Source organism: Rhinatrema bivittatum, chromosome 12 (assembly GCF_901001135.1).
Source record: "Rhinatrema bivittatum chromosome 12, aRhiBiv1.1, whole genome shotgun sequence".
NCBI lineage: Eukaryota > Metazoa > Chordata > Amphibia > Gymnophiona > Rhinatrematidae > Rhinatrema > Rhinatrema bivittatum.
The window spans coordinates 56,132,566-56,151,155 of NC_042626.1; the positions used below are offsets into that span (position 1 = coordinate 56,132,566).

Consider the following 18,590-nt stretch of genomic DNA (forward strand, 5'->3'; position numbering starts at 1 on the left):
CTGCCAGGGTAATTACCTTGGGCAGCCTCAGGGAGATTTCTGCTTTCACTGCATAAATATGTTTACCAGCCTCCACCTATTTATAGCACCCTCTTCCATTAAATGAAGGGGTGAGAGCAGGATCTCGTGACTGTATTTTTAGGAGCTGATCGCTGCATTGCTCTGGATCTCTACAGAACTAACGCTGGCCCAACAGTCCCCTTCTCAGCCTCCAGGTCCCTACATATGGCCCAGGAGACCTTCGCTTTCACCTCGTCCACACTGCGGTCCCTGCGCCTGCAGAGGGAAATGTTGGAGCTGGAAGACCGCAGGCGAGCTCTGGCCCGCCACTATCTGCCCAGGAGGACCTCGCCAGCTCCTAGGAGCTCCATGCTGGTCCGGCAACCCCGCTACTGCCGGGACCCCATGGCCCACAAAGCCCTGTACACGGGTGACCTCCAGTGCATCAAGGACCTCTTTAAGGACGAAGTGACTGCTAACTTGATCGTGGAGACAGTCAGCGAGGAGCTGCTATGGTCTGAGGAGCTAGGTAGGAAAGCCTATTTGATAATTAGAACATTCGCATCCCATATCTTCAGATCCGACTGCTCAGTCTAGAGGTATTAGTAATGTAAGATTCATAGCTAACATCCAGTGTAAAAGGCATCTCATCTACTATTAAAGCAGCTAATCACTAAACTGCACTGTGCTACAGCTAATTCATCCATGGGGACAAAAGTCTTGGATCAGCAGGGTAGGAATATGGAAGATCCTAGCAAGTCACAGACTCCCCCTGAGCTAAGCAAACGGCTTAGGTTTTGCAATAATTGTGCCAGAAACTTTGCACCTTGTGCAGCAAATTTATGAACACTATGGAGATTGCAGTCTGTAAGATGGCTTAATTAATGAATGGAACTGATGCTGGGGGCATTACCCTTCAGTCTTTCGTTGTGTAGAACTGCATGTTAAAAGAAGCATTCGGGGAAGATTCTGTGCCCTAGAGCAAGCTGCTGGACCTGTTAGGGTAGGTGAGAGAGCAGCAGTATACTGGAAACAAAATCACAGGGGAGATGAAAATGTGCAGGAAGGAAAATTAAAAATAAGGAAGAAAAGCAATTAGAGAAACCTGGAATGTGTAGTCTACAGGTACAGTTCTAGGAACAAGTCTGAGGGTGAAGTGACATTCCTAAATACCAAACTGCTGAAACATATTTTACTATGCTGTAAGCCTTTTTGGGCAGTTCCATAGGATTGAGAAGCTGGGATAGAAATGTAAGGATTAGACTATGTTGGGACTTCACTACCAAGCATTTTCCCCATAGACTCAAAATGGGTTATTGGGTTAGGTTAAAGAGGGATTTAGCTGTGGTTGCAATTTTGTGCTTTTATATTTTGGGGGGTTTTTTGTAGTGTATTATTTGGGTTATTTTTATTATGTTGGTTTTAAAACTCACCTTTTTCTTGTATGCACTTTTCTTTATAAGTTTAGCTGATTACACAATATAATTGTGAGTTTACTAATTTACAATTAGTAAAGGTTAACAGGAACGTCGGTGCCAGCTTTTGGCGGTCCTGTCCTTTGCTGCTGGTTACAAGACAGTAGCGGCCCAGCCTGTTTCCATTTCTGGTCTCGTCTGATTCAAGGAGGAGCTCTGTCAAACTTATAAATAAAAATCTGGCCCAATTCATCACAGCCATTCCTAGGCACTTTCTTGTTTGAAATCAAATTCGAACAAAAGCTATGAATTCAAATAATTTGCTGGCAGTTGGCCATGATCTTAAACTCTGGTGCAGACCCTGCCAGATGACAGCTGCTGCTGTTTGCAAAACCAGCTAATATCCAAAAGTGCTCCTGGGAGGGAGGCCCTGCAGGAAGGGCAGCCGACAACCAGGGAGGACTGCACATTGCATAAACAGGGATCTCCTTTCTTTAACGAAGGCTCACGTCAGCTTAACATTGCCGACAGAAATTGCCGTGCTTGCTTTCTTGAGAAAATTGTTATCCGAGGAGTGGCTGCAGAGCCATGAACTTCTAAAGCTGCCAACCTTGGAAAGTTGTTACTATACAGGGGCTTTTGAGCTCTTTCAGATTAGATGAACTCTAGAGAGAGGGGGGCGCCTTGTGATTTGCCCAAAACGAAGGGAAGCCCGCCTTCTGCAGGACAGCTGGAAGCTCTGACACTGTACACAAAGTCCTGTCATTCATGCTGCTGTAAGCCAAGATTTTCCACTGTCCTGGGAATCCGACGGCTACAAACCAGTAAGCAAAAGGAGAGGTCTCTGAACAAGCATTGCTTCGTCCCCATAGGGTTGCAAACTCATTGTTTAATTTTGAAAAACAAGAGAGGCAATTTTTAAAGAAGTTCTGCGGGGATTGCGAGCGCAAAATTAGCATATATGTGAGCGAATAGCATGTATCTGTAATCCTATAAACCTCAGGAGTATGTGCGTGCTTGCAGTGTTGCGCGCAAATGTTAACAGTGGGGAAAACGGGCGTTCGGGGGCGGAGTTCAGGAGCACGCGCGAAAGCTTTTATTTTGTAAGCAGTCCACCCGCACGCTTTGCGGAACTTGTCCGAACACTTTTACACCTGCTGATGGGCTTGGCGCAATTGACATCATCTGTTTTCTGCAGTTTTTGGGTGGGAGGCCTGGGTCAACTGGCAGGGGTTCTGGCAGAAGTGCTGGAGGGTCTAGGTGAACTGGGCGAAGAGCTGAGTGAACCGTTGATTCCAGGTGTGCACAGAAGCATCTTCAGAAGTGGAGTCTGCACATACTTTGTAAAATACCTGCCTCCGCGTTTTATTCTGGGTTGTTACAGGCATAAAATATACACACAGTTCCTGTATGCACCCAGATCAGTCCAGACTCTCGGGTTTTGCCTCCCTGCCAGCAGATGGAGCCAGAGAAAGTTTCACTGACCTGTACATAACCCAGTGTGCCACCTGGACGGCCGGCGCCGTCTTTAAAAATGGCGCGGGCCATCCAGTGGACGGCCGGCGCCATTTTTAAAGATGGCGCCGGCCGTCCAGTGCTCCTACCATGTGACAGGGGCCGGCCAATGGCACGGTTACCCTGTCACATGGTAAGGGTAAAGGGCCATCGGCGCCATTTTTATTAGTGGCAGCCAACGGCCCGAGAGCGGGAGATCGCTCCCGGGGCCCACTGGACCACCAGGTAATTTTAAAACATTTTTTTGGGGGGTCGGGAGGGTGGTGGAGGCTAAGGGAGCAGTTTTAAAGGGTCGGGTGGGTTTTTTGTTTATCGGATCGGGCGCAGCCGATAAAAAAAAAACCGATCAGGCCGGACAAAAAAAAATGCATGATTTGAATCAGAACCGGAACCGAACTGATTCCGGTTCCGATTCACATCTCTACCGATTATAGATTAGATGCTGGATGCAGAGGATCCAACATAGGTACCGGAGGAGGTTCTGGTTGCTAAAGGGGATGATCCCAAGGTGGTCCATCTATTCTAAAGAGAAGAACATTGGCCTTTGATTCCATCAGTGCTTCAAGAACTGGGGATCAAGGTACCTCGGGAGAAGTCTGACCTGGAGGGTGTGGATCCTGTATTGGATGGTCTGTGTGGATCGGCCCCAAACTTCTTTTTCATGTCGGTTAAGAAGTTGGTATTTCTAGAGAGAGACACTCTAGAGTATGGCTTAAGAGTTGGCAGAGCAATGATGAAGCATTATCCATTGCTGGAGGAGACATTAGAGCTGCTAGCACTTCTAAAGTCGATGCATCTGCATCGGCAGTCACTAAGAAGACCGCCATTTTGGTAGCAGGGTCGGACACTCTGAGGGATGTGCAAGATTGCAAGTTGGAACTTCATCTCAAAAGGATTTTTGAGGTTTCAGTGCTGGCCATATAAGCTGCAATTTGTAGCAGTATCATGCAGAGGGCTTCTGTGCATTAAGTTCAGAATTGCAGGAGATGCAGGATGTATCATGCCCGATGGCGCAGCAGGCGGAACACTCGGAAGCGGCGGTGGCTTATTGGGTGGATGCTCTGTATGACCTGATCCGGACATCTTCCAGGATCATGATTTCTGCAGTGTCGGCTAGGAGATTACTGTGGTTATGGAATTGGTCAGCAGATATTTGGTCAAAATCTCAGTTAGGAGCTCTTCTGTTTAAGGGGAAACTCTTATTCAGAGAGGATTTGGAGCTGATAATGAAGCATCTTGGCAAGTCCAAGGTACATAAGTTGACAGAGGACAGGTCCTGAGGCAAATTTTTTTTCCTACTAGGGCAAGGTTTAGAGATAGTAAGAAATGTCACCAAGCAAACATTTCTTCGGGACCTCAGAGACAATCCACAGGGAGATATCAGTCTTGGGGTCAGTCCTTTCAGGGTTATAGAAAGCTGTCCCGTGGCAATCCTGGCACAAGGTTCGGAGGTGCGAAGTCCTCGCAATGAATTGAGGATGGCCCACTCTTTGGTTCTGGGCATCGGAGGGCCCTTAGCTCTCTTTTACGAGGAATGGGCCAAAATTATGATGGATCAGTGGGTCTTAAGTATATTAAGAGACAGTTACACATTAGAATTTGCTCATCTGATTCAAGACAGCTTTTTGTCTTCCCCTTGCGCTCCTCTGACCAAGTGAGTGGTGATTCAAGAGATAGTGGATCGCTTGCGGTGTCTAGGCGTTATATTCCCTATTCCTCAAGAAGAGCAAAGGACAGGAAGGTATTCCATCTATTTTGTAGTGCCAAAATAGGAAGGAACATTTTGACCGATCTTGGATTTAAAGAAAGTGAATGCGGCTCTCAAGCTTCTTCGTTTCCACATGGAAACTCTGAGGTCTGCCATTGCGGTAGTACACAAAGTAAGGTTCCAAGGATCTCTCAATTTGACAGAGGTGTATCTGCATGTAGCCATCTGATCAGAGCACCAGAGGTTCCTGAGGTTCATTATCCTAGGGAAACATTTTCAGTTTCAGGCCTTTCAATTTGGTGACGGCTCCTCATACCTTCACCAAGGTGATAGTGGTGGTGGTGGCCGCATTACAAAGAGAGGATGTGTTGGTGCATCCATATCTGGATGATTGGCTCATTCGGGTGAAATCAGAGGTCCTTTGTTGGCAGTCAGTGCAGAAAGTACTGGGACGCCTAAAGTCTTTGGGATGGGTGGTGAATCTGGCAAAGAGCCATCTAGTCCCATCCCAGACCATGGAATATCTGTGGGTTCGCTTCAACATGCTGGCAGGTAGAGTATTTCTCACAGAAGAGATGTTGTTGAAAATACAGGGTTAGATTCAACATCTGCTAGGGCTCCCAGTGTCCAAGGTCTGGGATTATCTGCAGGTCTTGGGCTCTATGGCATCAACATTAGAGCTAGTGCATTGGGCATTCATGTATATGTGGCCTCTTCAGAGAGCTCTGCTCTCCTGCTGGAACCCATTGTCAGATGAGTTTTATCTGCTCCTTCTGCTTCAAGGGGAAGGCAGGAAGAGTCTTTCATGGTGGCTTAAATGTGCCAATCTTGAACGTGGTGTGGAATTGGAGGTTATGAATTGGATGATAGTCACCACCAATGCCAGTCTTTCCAGTTGGGGGGCAGTGTATCAGGATCAGTTGGCGCAGAGCCAGTGGTCAAAACAGGAAGCCTCATGGTCTATCAGAGCAGTATATTTTGTGTTACTTGCTTTTCTGCAGTCCAGTAACGGGTTCTTGTAGACAATGCAACAACAGTGGCATACATCAATCGTCAAGGTGGGACAAAGAGTCACATGGTAGCTCGGGAAGCCCAGGAGTTGATTTTCTGGGTGGAACAACACTTGGAGAGGATAGCGGCATCATATCACTGGGGTGGACAATGTTTAGGCAGATTTTCTCAGTTGGAGAAAACTGGACCTCAGAGAGTGAGAACTGTCTGAGACAGCAATGCGTTTTATCCACCAGAAATGGGGATATCCCCATATGGACTCAATGGCAACCACAAAAAATACCAAGGCGGCTCGGTTTTATAGCCGCTAAAGAGAGCACAGTGCAGAGGGAATTGATGCTCTCATTCTCGAGGCCTCGAGGAATTCTTTTATGTTTTCCCTCCTTGGCCTCTGGTGGGAAAGGTGATTCTGGTGGCTCCAGAGTGGCCTCGTCAACCATGGTTCGCAGATCTGCTCAACATAGCCAAACTTCAGCAGTCCGTCTATGGCTGTTTGTCAGATGTTCTCCATCAGGGCCTAATATGTTCGGCTTAGGCAGCTCACTGCTGTCTCGTGGTTTGGCTTTTGAGAGGAGAAGATTGAGACAGAGGGGATATTTCAAAGCTGTGATTGCCAGCTTGTTGCAGGCCAGGTGACCTTCCACATCTTCAGCGTATGTTTGAGTGGAGGGTCTTCGAGTCCTGGTGTGTGGCTAGCGGAGTGCAGCTGGATCAGACCATTGTGTCGCATATCTTGTTGTTTATGCAGGAAGGTTTGGACAAAGGTCTGGCTTTTAATTCTTTGAGAGTCCAAGTAGTGTCCTTGGGCTGTCTCCGGGGTAAGGTGCAGAGATATCCTGTCAGCACATCCGGATGTCATTGGGGGTTAAGAGTTTGCATCCTCCGGTAAGGAAGATTTGTTTGTCTTGGAATCTTAATCTGGTACTACGAGGAATGTGTGAGTCTCCGTTTGAACCTTGACAGAGGGCAGCGATAAAGGATTAGACACTTAAAGTAGTTTTTCTAGTGGCCATTTGTTCAGCCAGGAGAATCTCAGAGAATTAGGCTTTGTCATGTCGAATTCCTTTTCTTCAGATCTCAGATTCAGGGGTATTGTTATGTACGGTGCCATCATTTCTACCAAAGGTGGTTTCAGCATTCCATCTTAGTCAGACAGCAGAGCTTCCAGCTTTTTCAGATTTAGACTCCTCCTTGCCTCATGTGAGGGAGCTTAGGCTCTTAGATGTTCGGCAAGCCTTGTTGCATTATCTGAAGGTTACTAATGATTTCCGTACTTTGGATCATTTCTTTCTAATCTGTAAGTTTCCAAAGAAAGGAGTCAATGCATCAAAGGCTATGATCACATGGTGGCTGAAGGAGGCAATTGGGTCAACATATTTCTAAGGGTTGTCCTGTGCCTGCCGGTTTAAGGACTCACTCTACACATTCTCAGGCAACCTCTTGGGCAGAGACTCAACAAGATCTCTGCAGGAGATTTGTAGAGCAGTTATTTGGAGTTCGCTGCACATTTTTACCAGGCATTATCGCTTGGATGTCAGGGCTACGACTTCTATGAACTTTGGTGAGCGTGTTCTGCAAGTGGAACTCTCAGGGTCTCATCCAGTTTGAGGGAGTTTAGGTACATCCCAGACGTCTGGACTGATCTGGGTATGTACAGGAAAGGAAAACCTGCTCATTTTCAGATCAGTCCAGAGACCAACTCGCATGGTGAGAGGGAGAGGTTTCAATTAGGTTTATGAAGTGGTCTTGGCTTGGGTACAGGTCAATACTGAGGGAATGCAGATGGCACACTGGGTTATGTACAATGTCAATGAAACATTATCTCCATCTGCTGGCAGGGATGCAAACCCAGGTGTCTGAACTGATCTGTGGTACTACAGGAATGAAAATTAGCAGATAAGAACCAATTTTCCTATTTTTATAAAATGGATAGAGAAAGTATGGATGTTCCTGCATTATAAATATGCAGATGTACTGCATGCAGTGGAACGATGCCTGTAGATCTAGCTCATGCATATGCATTAGGGATAGCCTGAAAACCAGACTGGCTGGGGTGTACAGCAGAACCAGGTTTAGAAATCCTGCTTTACATTACAAGATCCAAAGAAAGAGGGAAGTGCCAACCAGCATTGAATATTCTGCACAAAGCACTAGTAGAAGAGCCCCTCTGGCGTCCCAATGTGCAGTCACCTTCAGAACATCACACAATTCCTGTCTTAAGACTCACATCATCTCTGATCTGAAATCCAACACCTTAGCTGGTGCTCCCCACGTTCTAGGCTTGCCCCATTGAGACTGAAGGATCTAGAGCAATGCTGGCAGGTACCCTGCACAGCAGTAGCCATGCTGAGTCCACAGGTGTGATACGGAGTGGTTGGATAAACAAGGATTATCATTGACTTCAGGAATGAGGATAGTGCCAGGCATTCAGAAAGTTAACAATATTATTTAGAATTCCAGCTGATGTTTCAGTTCATGACTGAGCCCTTTCCAGGGGGACAGACGAAAAGGTGATTCTCCTTAAATATACCGACTACTAAGCAAATTCTTGTTCATTCTGTTTTATGATCTGTTCGGAAGGGATTTTGCCATCCTGGTGCAGGATGCAGCTTAGGTGGTCGCTGCTTCCTCCACTAATGATCTATTTTAGTGTTAAGGCCTCTGCACCCTGAAGACTGTTTTTAGTTAGGGTCGTGTCCGTCTGTAAGGTCTTCACTATCCATCAGATGAGAAGAGTCACCCTACAGCCACTTCTATGGGGGCAAAGGAGGTGCTTCTTCGTCTTCCAGACATACATCCATTTCTGGGAGCTCAGGGTTTGCTTGGTAAAGTGAAAGGATTCCTCACCTCCGTTGGTTGAGGAGCAGCAGCACAAGTTTGTGAGAAGATTATCATTACAACGGTTTGTTTTATTTTGCAGCTTTTGGCATAACCATCTGAGCAGGACGCGATATACAGGCCTGCTTTTCTGTGATATTTTCTCTGCTGAGATAATTATTTGTGCAGAATATTTCTTTTTCTTTGAATTCTCTGAGATCACAATGGCCCTCTTTTACTCTAGTATCCCCTAGGGAAACTGGCATTGTAAGATCATCAGGTCTGTCACCACCCAATAACTTTGGAATTGCTCCTCCAAGTTCATTCAAATTTGTGCCACAGATAGTAGAGCACCCTGTGACCCCCAGCTCATGCTTTTTGTTTGCTCCAACGCTCAAGAGGCCGTTTTCCTTTTGCTTTCCTACAGGAAAACCAGCTAGTTTGGTCCCATTCAGTTGAAATCTCCAGAGGGTTAGAGCACATTGCGATGTCATTGAGCTTTCTTAAAGCTTCTTTGCCATTGGTTGTTATCAAACATTTTTAAATCTGCCTTGTCATTGGTTGGTTAGTGCCTGTGGACACCAGCTGATTCCATTTCTTGCCTTTTTTTAAAATTTTTTTTAAGGGAAAACCAGTTGCTAAGATTTAATGATACCCTTATTATAGATAAAGTCACTTAGCGGTTGCTTTCATAACTGCATGCAATTTTTTTTTTTAACCAAAGAAGGAAAGTAGGGTTCCTGAAATGTTCACCCGTTTCCTTTAGCAGGAGGGGGAAGGGGTTTGCTGGACATTTTCACTAGAAGAGAGATTTCAGAACAGGTTCATTTAGTAGCTGGGATATTGAAGACAAATGGTTTGTTTGTTTGCATTCTTGCGAAAGAATCTATTGGGAATTACGACATCTAAATTAATAACTAATACTTAGTAACCTTTTGATAGCCTGGCTCTGTGCTCTTTTAGTTTGCCTCTTAGGCATCTCTGGCATATTTTTTTTTTTTACCAGATGTACCTGTTTTCTCATCTCTGGGATGAGTGTAGCACCACCCACCTCCGTTTCTTTATTGCAACCCTCCGACATTGTAGGCCTCAACGGGTATTAACCCATCTCCTTTTTCTGCTCCTTGCTACAGGTCTCTGGGCTTTGAACCCTAAGAAGAAGCACACGTCCCCTTTACGGATCGCAGCCAACAGAGGCTACACCGACTGTATAAAGCACTTAATAATGCAAGGGGCCAATGTCAATGCCACAGTGGGCGGGCGAGCTGCTTTGCATGACACCTGCACGAGCCATCGCACTGAATGCACCCAGCTCCTCCTCAGTTTTGGTGCCAACCCAAACATCCTTTCGGAGGATGGCAGTGCCCCACTGCACGTCTGCACCACACCAGAGACCCTCCAGTAGGTTTGACCGTGGCTGGGATTCCTGTTACAGTCGGCATCTGTCATACGTGAGCCTATAAATTACAAGTGTAGAACCAAAATTTGGTAAACTACCCCATATAGGCCAATCGGCTTTCTAACTTGCTTGCAATGAGGAGATTTCTGTATTTACAAACATTTGATATTCCGCTTTTGGCCAGGAATGTCTCAATTTAATCCAATCCTGGATTTCTCTGACCCACCTATCACACCCTAGTCCTCAACTTTCTAAAGCCTGGGATGTTTTACTTTGTTTTATGGAGAGGGACCCAACACATATGACAGTAATGCTAGACCCTAATGGATTCAAGCCGACTCGTCTTGTTTTATGTCTCTCAAATGAAAGATCACTGATCCTTTTCTGTTGATTTCATGAAAAACAGGGAATGACTGGTTTCCAGCCACAGGTCTTTCATGCTAACCTAAAGATGTACCTTGTTTCCAGATGCGCACAAATGCTGCTGGAGAGCGGTGCCTCGGTGAATCTGACTACCAGGGACAGGCGTGTTACCCCTCTGCATGTAGCAGCCAGGCATGGCCTGGAGGAGCACGTGAAGCTTTACCTCTGCAATGGCGCCAACCTCTCACTCAGGAACAGAGCAGGGGAGACGGCCCTAAATACCGCCTGTGCCAGCGCTGAGGAGCCCGAGAAGGCTGGCGAGTACTACTGTGTGGTAAAGAAGCTGCTGGACTGTGGGGCAGATGTGAAGATGGCTGGCAGGAAAAACCACACTCCTCTTCATAACGCATGCGGCAACTGCCACCATCGCATTGTGGACTTGCTGCTCCAGCATGGGGCAGAAGTGAATGCCCTAAACTGTGCTGGCTACACACCCTTGGACTGCATCTTGCAAGCTGTAGAGGACTATTTGGACTGGCAGCCAGAGAGGATTGTCCTGGCTCTACTCAACCACGGAGCTGTACCAGTAAACCCCAAGGTACCTCTTTCAATCCCTTCTGCTCTTTTTCTTCACTCTCCTAATACCGCTCTCCTTTTTTTTCACCACTTGTCTTTCTTGGACAATCCTCTCTCAGGTGTGGAAGTATTGCTCATTGTCCCCAAGGACCCTGGAAGTCCTCTTGAACTCCTATGATCGAATCCTTTCCTGTGAGGCCTGGGTGGAAGCCGTTCCACCAGAGCTCTGGCAGGTATGGCCAGCTCATGCATGGTTGTGGCCAGTGCAGTGCTGGCAAAGGCTTGTTCTCTTTGCATCCTGATGATAATGCTTGCTCTTTATGACCAACTAGGACAACCCGTGTTCTTGTTTTTCCACTTTTTTCCTTTGTTATAAGCATGATATATGCAAGCCTTCCGTTAAGAGTTAGGTGTGCACTGTACCTACAGGCACAGCACATAGAAGGAAAGAGATAAATTGGGAGATATATCTACTTGTTTAGGAAGGTGAGCACAGGATATAGGTGCAGGCTGCGATGAGAACTAATTGGCAGCTGGGTCTGTTTGGCAGGTTATACAGGGGGCTGAGAAGACCAAGATCAGACAACAGCCAAGCTATTGTTAGTGGCTATTTAGGTTATTACAAAGCTTTGTGGTTAAGTCAAAGGAAGGAGAGGGATGCTGGATGGGAACTGAATAGGGGACCTCTGACATGAATATCTACCCATGATGGTAAAGTACAAAGGAGGAAAATAAAAAAAAATAAAAAAACTGCAGTAGATAGGGAGTGGTATCCTACAAATGGTCACGCTCTAGTGTTAGCAACTGGGATAGATCCTTGGCAGTGCGGACAGGAGTAACTGGGCAGGCTGGATGTGGGTAGTTGGTCGTTTTCTGCCACCATCTACTCTATTACTATGTCACTGGTCCTTACAGTCAGTTATGGAGTGGTCGTAGTCATCGGGCACTTCTGCATATCTCTAACTCTGTCCAGTCGCACTGGGAATAGAAAGTGTTAACTGAATGAAAAATCCCCAACGGGGTGGAACCCAAGGGGATGAAGAACTGTATTTCTCTCGTCTTAACGATTCCTTATTCTATGGATCACTGCAAATCAAATTAACCACACTGGCCTCTCTTCTGAAACATCCCTAATGTGCACAAATTGTGAAATGTCTGCCTGAAGAACAAGTCTTCAGACCAGCTCCTGGGTGGGTGTGGGGGTTATTGGTGTCTGCCCTGCAGAGACTCATTCCTACACATATTTTTTTACCACACCGACTGAATTTCTCAGAATAGAGGTTAGCATATTTTAAAGTTCCTCTAGAATCACTAATAATCATAACTAACTGTTACTAATACTAATTAACCGATAATTATTACACTTCCAACCATATCAACCTCAGTTCTAATTCTAATAATAATTACAAGTCATGCCAGGCAGCACTGGTGCACTTTTAGTACTCATCCCGATCATAAATTATATTAACTAATTAACCATTTAACCATTACTAGTCCTGGATCTGCAATGCACGCAGGAACGGACGAGGAAGAAAGTCTTGTAAAAGCAAGAACCTCTAATTTCACTTTAACTGTCCCTTCTTCCTTCCTCCCGTCCGTTTAGGAGCACCGGATCTTCTATGACTCGGCCTTGCAGATGACAAATCAACCTCGTCGGCTGCAGCACCTCGCCCGCTGGGCCCTGCGGCGGTACCTGGGCGGGTGGTGCCACTCAGCGGTACCAGGTCTAAAACTACCTGAGCCTTTGAAAGCGTATGTGCTGCTGCACATCGAGGGCTGTATCCGATGACGGGCCGGCCCTTTCACTTTAGTCAAAGGCTGCCTTCCGAGAAGCTTTTCATTGTAATAGGGCAGCTTGCTAACGCTGACCACCTTTCTTTTTTTTTCATTCATCACTCGTGTCATCAGTTAGGAAATGAAGGTTTATGGGTTGTGAATTCCAGAGGGGCTGGACATGAACCAACCCAACCTGACACATGAAGTGAAAGCAATTAATATTTCATGCTTTAAAAAAAAAAAAAATCTTCTTTTTCAAAGCCTGTTTTGGGTTTTTTTTTTTGGTTTGTTTTTTTTAAAGAGAGCTAGGCCTTTGAAAACATGAGGCTCTGCTGCTGGAATAATTCTGCTTGACCTGTTTGGATGCTAGCACTTTGGGTTCTTGAATCGGAATACAGTCATGGATGCTCATCTAGCAACAGAGTCCTTTAACTTATAGACTATCAATCCAAGGGAGCCTTAAAAGCAGACATTATGAACCTTTACTAGATTGCACACTCCAACTGCAGTGAAACAAGCACTGGACACAGTTCTTGCTGATTTTATTGTTCTACATTTGCCTTTAGATGTTAGTTTAATAATAGAAAAACATGTTGCACTTACAAACCAGTTGAAGCCCCAGAAGACCAGACAGGGTTTCAGTAAGAACCACTATCTGCTTATCTGTAGAATTCAGGATTAGAAAAAGATCATCCTGTCAACTCCCCATGAATAGCTAAAGACACCAGATGTATAGGTACTGTCTTTGCTGGCAGGAGTAAGCAGGGAAACAGACATAAAACCCTACCCATCCTCACTCTTGTGAGGATGGGTAGGGTTTTATGAGTGCACACCAAGGCATCTCCAGGTAGCTGGATACTGCTGGCCAACAAATAGTATTCATTCTGTACCAAGCTCCAGTGGCTTGTACTGTGTCAGCTGGGGCACTTCTAGTAGCTCTGCTAAACTTCAGAATTCCTTGGAGAAAGAAACCCTGGGCTTTTAACTTATTTCAAAATGTTTCTGCTGTGTTGCTGTTGTGAAACCTCCATTTGGAACAGTCAAATTACCTCTGCAAATACCTCAACCATCTCTGTTTGTTACCCTGGAAAGCTAGTGTGTTATCAACTATAACTTGGCAATGACTTTATGGATTTCAGTGCAAATGGGAATCCTAACATGAATGTAAATTAAATGTTGAATTAAATATAGGAAACCAAATATAGCATCTTCCACAAAACCTTATTCTCTGACATATGAATTAAATCATCAGGATCTGCTCTTCATTAATATCACTCAGCTCATTTGCTCCATCATAGTATCACTCATTAATACAAAGTTAGTTTATTAGCTCAAACCTCATTCATGCCAGCCATCAGACCTTGCTAAGTATGGTTTATTTTATTTATTTATTTAACAGCTTTTCTATACTGACATTAAAATACACATCATATCAGTTTACATTTTAACAAAAAGGTGGAAAGTACAATGACCGGGGGGGGGGGGGGGGGGGGGGGGGGAACAGGACAACCAATAAATAGGATATAGGAAGCTAGGAAGAAGCCAGCTTAACAGAATGAAACTAATAAAAATCAAAATAAGAATGACCACTAAACCTAAGGGTTTGTTAAACTGCATTCCACTGTTGTTCAGCACCAAGGTCTGGACAGTTCACCTTGAAGAAACTGGATCCCAAAGACCCCAATGGTGTCAAACCTGCCTTTCCTAAGCAAGATCATAGAGAAAAATCTACTAAAGCAACTCAGTGACTAGCTGTACCCTCCAGTGCACTAGACCCTTACCAGTCAGGCTTCTGCCAATAACACAGCACCAAAACCATATTAATAAGATGACCTCTGACTATCCATCAATCATGGCCCCCTCATTTCTCTGCAGCCTTTGATACAGTAGACCACAATTGACAGGTCAGGCAGGCAGGCATGGGCAGAGTTCACTTCCTTTCTGTCTGAACACAGCCAAATGGTAACCTTAGGAACAGCCTTCTCAAAACTGCTACCTCTCTAATGAGGGATCCATTCTCTCACCTACGTTGTTTAATATCTACATGGCTCCCCTCGGGAAAACTCATCAGATTGTTAAATCACATTCTAGTCTTATGCTGATGACATGCTGCTACTGCTCGGTGCAAATCTAGACACCACCATTACCAGGGCTTAATTTGTGGAGGAATGGCCAGAAACACAGTTCCGGCTCTTCTTTTCAGGCTTAAGAGGTAGAGCAGCAGGGATGTTCTGCTCCAGCCCTCCCCTCCAGGCAGCCTGCAGAGAAGAGTAGAAGAGGGCTGAGCCTGAAGCACACAGAAAAGAGAACAGCCACTCTGCTTCCTAATCCAGTCATAAGAACATGCCATAATGGATCAGACCAAGGGTCCATCAAGCCCAGCATCCTGTTTCCAACAGTGGCCAATTCAGGCCACAAGAATCTGGCAAGTACCCAAAAACTAAGTCTATTCCATGTTACCGTTGCTAGTAATAGCAGTGGCTAATTTCCAAGTCAACTTAATTAATAGCAGGTAATGGACTTCTCTTCCAAGAACTTATCCAATCCTTTTTTAAACACAGCTATACTAACTGCACTAACCACCTTCTCTGGCAACAAATTCCAGAGTTTAATTGTGCGTCGAGTGAAAAAGAACTTTCTCTGATTAGTTTTAAATGTGCCCCATGCTAACTTCATGGAGTGCCTCCTAATCTTTCTATTATCTGAAAGAGTAAATAACCAATTCACATCTACCCGTTCTAGACCTCTCATGATTTTAAACACCTCTATCATATCCCTCCTCAGCCGTCTCTTCTCCAAGCTGAACAGTCCTAACCTCTTTAGTCTTTCCTCATAGGGGAGCTGTTCCATTCCCCTTATTTTGGTCACCCTTCTCTGTACCTTCTCCATCGCAATTATATCTTTTTTGAGATGCGGCGACCAGAATTGTACACAGTATTCAAGGTGCGGCCTCACCATGGAGCGAAACAGAGGCATTCTGACATTTTCTGTTTTATTCACCATTCCCTTTCTAATAATTCCCAACATTCGGTTTGCTTTTTTGACTGCCGCAGCACACTGTACCGACGATTTCAATGTGTTATCCACTATGACACCTAGATCTCTTTCTTGGGTTGTAGCACCTAATATGGAACCTTACATCGTGTAACTACAGCATGGGTTATTTTTCCCTATATGCATCACCTTGCACTTATCCACATTAAATTTCATCTGCCATTTTGATGCCCAATTTTCCAGTCTTAGAAGGTCTTCCTGCAATTTATCACACTCCGCTTGTGATTTAACTACTCTGGACAATTTTGTATCTGCAAATTTGATTACCTCACTCGTCGTGTTCCATTCCAGATCATTTATAAATATATTGAAAAGCTCGGGTCCCAGTACAGATCCCTGAAGCACTCCACTGCCCACTCCTCTCCACTGAGAAAATTGACCATATAATCCTACTCTCTGTTTCCTGTCTTTTAGCCAGTTTGTAATCCAGAAAAGGACATTGCCATCTATCCCATGACTTTTCCTAGAAGCCTCTCATGAGGAACTTTGTCAAACACCTTCTGAAAATCCAAATACACTACATCTACCGGTTCACCTTTATCTACATGTTTATTAACTCCTTCAAAAAAGTGAAGCAGATTTGTGAGGCAAGACTTGCCTTGGGTAAAGCCATGCTGACTTTGTTCCATTAAACCATGTCTTTCTATATGTTCTGTCATTGTGATATTTAGAACACTTTCCACCATTTTTCCTGGCACTGAAGTCAGGCTAACTGGTCTGTAGTTACCCGGATTGCCCCTGCAGCCCTTTTAAAATATTGGAGTTATATTAGCCACTCTCCAGTCTTCAGGTACAATGGATGATTTTAATGATAGGTTACAAATTTTTACTAATATATTTGAAATTTCATTTTTTAGTTCCTTCAGAACTCTGGGGTGTATACCATCCGGTACAAGTGATTTACTACTCTTCAGTTTGTCAATCAGGCCTACCACATCTTCTAGGTTCACTGTGATTTGGTTCAGTCCATCTGAATCATTACCCATGAAAACCTTCTCCGGAACCGATATCTCCCCAACATCCTCTTCAGTAAACACCGAAGCAAAGAAATCGTTTAATCTTTCCACAATGGCCTTATCTTCTCTAAGTGCCCCTTTAACCCCTCGATCATCTAATGGTCCAACTGACTCCCTCACAGGCTTTCTGCTTCGGATATATTTTAAAATGTTTTTACTATGAATTTTTTTCCTCTACGGCCAACTTCTTTTCAAATTCTCTCTGTCTGTCTTATCAATGTCTTACATTTAATTTGACAATGCTTATGTTTATCCTATTTTCTTCTGTTGGATCCTTTTTCCAATTTTTGAATGAAGATCTTTTGGCTAAAATAGCCTCTTTCACCTCACCTTTTAACCATGCTGGTAATCATTTTGCCTTCCTTCCACCTTTCTTAATGTGTGGAATACACCTGGATTGTGCTTCTAGGATGGTATTTTTTAACAATGTCCACACCTCTTGCACACTTTTTACCTTTGATTCTGCTCCTTTCATTTTATCAAAGTTTCCCTTTGAAAGTTTAGCACTAGATTTGCTTACTGTCCCCCTTCCAGTCATTAATTCAAATTTGATCATATTATGATCACTATTGCCAAGCGGCCCACCACCGTTACCTCTCTCACCAAATCCTGTGCTCCACTGAGAATTAGATCTAAAATTGCTCTCTCTCGTCAGTTCCTGAACCAATTGCTCCATAAAGCTATCATTTATTCCATCCAGGAACTTTCTCTCTCTAGCATGTCCCGATGATACATTTACCCAGTCAATATTGGGAGACTAATAATTGTATACTTCCTTTCTCCATTATGGGGAATGTGATTGCATCCATGATTAGACGCCATTGGGCTGCTTTAGCACTCACAGATCTTCTGCACAGCCCCCTCCGCTTCACCTATAAGCGTGGTAGAAACTTAAGGGACAAACTAGTACATTCTGCCTCACTTCCCGTTTTGCCTGATAGTCTGGGGTTACATGGCCCATGTGGACATTGCACTATGTGCAGCCATACTGAGCAAATGACTGTATTTACACACCCTATTACTGAGCGAGTTTTCAAACTACATTCTTCTTCTGACTGTCTCACTAAAGGTGTGGTTTATGTAGTGAGATGCCCGTGTCCTCTACTCTATGTAGGCAAAACAACACGCATGTTAAAGACACGCATGATTGAACATTGTTCTAATATCCGCCTGCATAGAGTAGATGAACCTTTGGTTTCTCATTGGTCTGACTGTGGCCATTCTATCTCTGACTTTAGCTTTACGGTCATTGAAGTGGTTCCCCGCCCTGTCCGGGGTGGTGATTTCTCTATGCTCCTGGGGCGTCGTGAGCAGAAGTGGATTTTCACCCTTAATACTGTGGTCCCCCAAGGCCTGAATAGAGAGATTGAATGGAATCTGTTCTATTAGCTTGTCATGGGGCCGGGACGGATCCGCCCATCTTTGCTAATTTGACAGCTCTCGCGTGAGTTGCCGCGTTCGCGCCCTTTTTGCACGTTTAAATAGCTGTCACCTGTGCGAGCCTGCGCGCTCCAGGTACTCATTTTAAGGTATGTAAATCTCTGTTACGATTGTATTATGTAGCCTTCCTTGTTCACCATTCTAATAATATACTCTGTTTATCTTTTTAGATTTGACTGTACCTTTGGTCCCCCCCGACGCAGCCTGGCGAAACACGGGTCCGTGTCGGGGGACCATTTATTACACATTGATTTTGAATTCATGGAGTTGCCGTATGAATCTTCGTATTCTGCTTTTCTGGAAATTATTAAAGTTTACCACTGATTGGTGATTGAATATTGATCCTGCACCAGCGTTTTGGGTAATTGAAATCTCCCATTATTACTGCACTAACAATTTGGTTAGCTTCCCTAATTTCTCTTAGCATTTCACTGTCCGTCTCACCATCTTGGCCAGGTGGACGGTAGTATACTCCTATCACTATATTCTTCCCCAACACA

The 18,590-nt window shown here is 44.7% G+C and overlaps 2 protein-coding genes across 2 annotated transcripts in view; both read left to right on the forward strand.

Moving 5' to 3' along the window:
• Positions 1–18,590, forward strand: part of C12H17orf53 (chromosome 12 C17orf53 homolog) — a 79,029-nt gene that overhangs the window by 14,094 nt on the left and 46,345 nt on the right. The window lies entirely within an intron of this gene.
• LOC115073680 (ankyrin repeat and SOCS box protein 16-like) lies at positions 130–12,811 on the forward strand. The gene is made up of 5 exons (XM_029572294.1): positions 130–529; positions 9,600–9,867; positions 10,334–10,826; positions 10,924–11,037; positions 12,408–12,811. Exons 1-5 carry the CDS (start codon positions 226–228, stop codon positions 12,591–12,593), a joined length of 1,365 nt encoding a protein of 454 aa, XP_029428154.1. The 5' UTR covers positions 130–225; the 3' UTR covers positions 12,594–12,811.